The sequence below is a fragment of the Gekko japonicus genome, unplaced genomic scaffold (assembly GCF_001447785.1).
Source record: "Gekko japonicus isolate JY-2015 unplaced genomic scaffold, Gekko_japonicus_V1.1 scaffold1649, whole genome shotgun sequence".
NCBI classification, from domain to species: Eukaryota; Metazoa; Chordata; class Lepidosauria; order Squamata; family Gekkonidae; genus Gekko; species Gekko japonicus.
The window spans coordinates 67899-70099 of NW_015160262.1; the positions used below are offsets into that span (position 1 = coordinate 67899).

Sequence of the window (2201 nt, forward strand, 5' to 3'; positions counted from 1 at the left end):
CATCTACTTGGTACCCAGACAGTCCCAGGTTCAATCCCTGGCATCTCCCATCAAAAGGACCAGGCAGTAGGTGACGTGAAAGACCTTGATCTGAGACACTGGCTCAGTGGTAGAGCATCTGCTTGGCACGCAGAAGGTCCCAGGTTCAATCCCCGGCATCTCCAGTTAAAAGGACCAGGCAGGAGGTGATGGGAAAGACCTTGACCTGAGACCCTGGCTCAGTGGGAGAGCATCTGCTTGGCGTGCAGAAGGTCCCAGGTTCAAGCCCCAGCATCTCCAGTTAAAAGGATCAGGTGGTAGATGATGGGAAAGACCTTGATTTGGGACCCTGGCTCGGTGCCGGAGCATCTGCTTGGCATGCAGAAGCTCCCCGGTTCAATCCCCGGAATCACCAGTTAAAAAGGACCAGGCAGCAGGCGATGTGAAAGACCTCAGCCTGAGACCATGGAGAGCCGCCGGCGGTCTGAGTAGACAATACTAACCACGATGGACCGAGGGTCTGATTCAGTAGAAGGCAGATTCGTGTGTGTTTGTTCGAGGACGAAAATTCCGAGCCACCGACGTGCCTATTTCCAGCCTAGGAACGGCAACGTTGTCCCCGATAGATAAACCGGAGCTGCTCTCCCCTCACCTCGGCCGTTGATTTTGATCTTCATGGGCAGCTGCCGCGCCATGCTGAACAGGTTGCGCTGGAGGGCCTGCTGGACGAACCGCTGCTCCTCCTCCGTCATCCGCGAGACCTTCTCGGGGGGCTCCCCGGACTCCAGCCGCTCCCTCAGCTGCTCCAGAGTGGCCGTCCTGGCCGCTAGGGTGGCCTGCTGGTTAGCCAGGGTCACGGGCATGGCAACGCGATTTGGCGTGGACACGGTCACGGGGATACCATCGCCTGGAAAAAAAAAACAAGAGAGGGTTCTCAAGATCTCAGCCGGGCGCCTTCCTCAAGCCAGAGACTTCCCGAAGGCTTAAAAAGAAATAAAGGAGGGGTGCTACGTCACTCTAAGGGTGCATAGATGTTATCTCCTTGAATGGGATGCCTCTCTGTTTCTTAAACTGGGAGTTGCCCTTTGACCCCCTTCTCCCTTTGTCCTCTCCCTGGCTTCACATGGCCTTCCATGGAGACTCATGTCCTCAGACAATGCCCTCAGACTCCCACACACATTTCCCTGCAGGCATGGCCTTAACTTCAATAATCCCCAACTTTTGGAGCCTGTGGGCACCTTTGGGATTCCGACCCGGTGTGTTGGGAGCAGCCACAAAATGGCTGCCGGAGGAGGCGGAGCCAGCCAACACTGTTTAGCTTCCGAGATCTGACGAGATCAGGGCACTGCAGTCTACTGCCATGATCATGCTATCCTGGCTGCTTCCTCCCTTCATTTACTACATTTCCCCGGTCGCTCAAAGCCACCTCGCGATAAAATGAGCACACGAAAGCTGAGTAATAACTCCGTACGTCAAAACGTTAACTTCCGGAGCGCGGAAGCAACGAGACCGCTTCCTCCCCTCTCCGGAACTGGCGGAGGGAGGGGTTTGCAGCCACATCTCGCGCCCTGACCCACCGGCTCTGCACCCCTGGCCCTCGCCGACGGGACAGTCTGCCAGCCACCTGCTCCCCCTCGGCACGCCAAAGGGCAACGGAAACGCCAAGTTACTAGGCTGACCTTTCCTGAGAGCTGCTGCCGGAGACAGGTGAGGGTTGCTGGTTGTGCCGCTGGGGGCAAGGCTGACGACGGGGAAGCGGATCTTGGGGGGGCACAGGAGCGAAGGCGGGCCCCCCGTGGCAGCCGGGGAGTAGCCGAACAAGGAGGAGCTGTAGCTGGGCCGGCGGCCTTCCCGCCGGTTGCCGTCGATGGCGGCCTGCAGTTCCGCAGGGGAGCTTAAGGACTTCTTCTCACATTCGTAGGCATAGAGGTACTTCATATACCTAGAGGGAAAATGGGGAAGCATAAGTACCCGAGCTACCCTCTGACCCCTCATCTTTTTGTCCTCTCCCTCACCACACATGGCCTTCCTCTTGTAGACCCTCACCACACATGGCCTTCCTCCTGTAGAGAAAATGCCCTCATACTCCCACACACATGATGCCAAACAAGTTGGCCATTTGTGTTAGGGGGGAGAAGAGTAGGAGATTGGATTTATACCCCGCCCTTCACTACCTGAAGGAGTCTCAGACATCCTGTGAAGTAGGTGGGGCAGAGAGAGCT

General features: G+C 57.1%; 1 protein-coding gene across 1 annotated transcript in view; it reads right to left on the bottom strand.

The window, feature by feature from the left end:
- Positions 1–2201, bottom strand: part of ARID3B (AT-rich interaction domain 3B) — a 38708-nt gene that overhangs the window by 7161 nt on the left and 29346 nt on the right. Inside the window, exons 6-7 of the mRNA XM_015414799.1 lie at positions 1659–1921; positions 632–886 (exon numbers count right to left, since the gene is read on the bottom strand). Coding sequence (XP_015270285.1) covers positions 632–886; positions 1659–1921 — 518 coding nt within the window. The remainder of the gene's footprint in view (positions 1–631; positions 887–1658; positions 1922–2201) is intronic.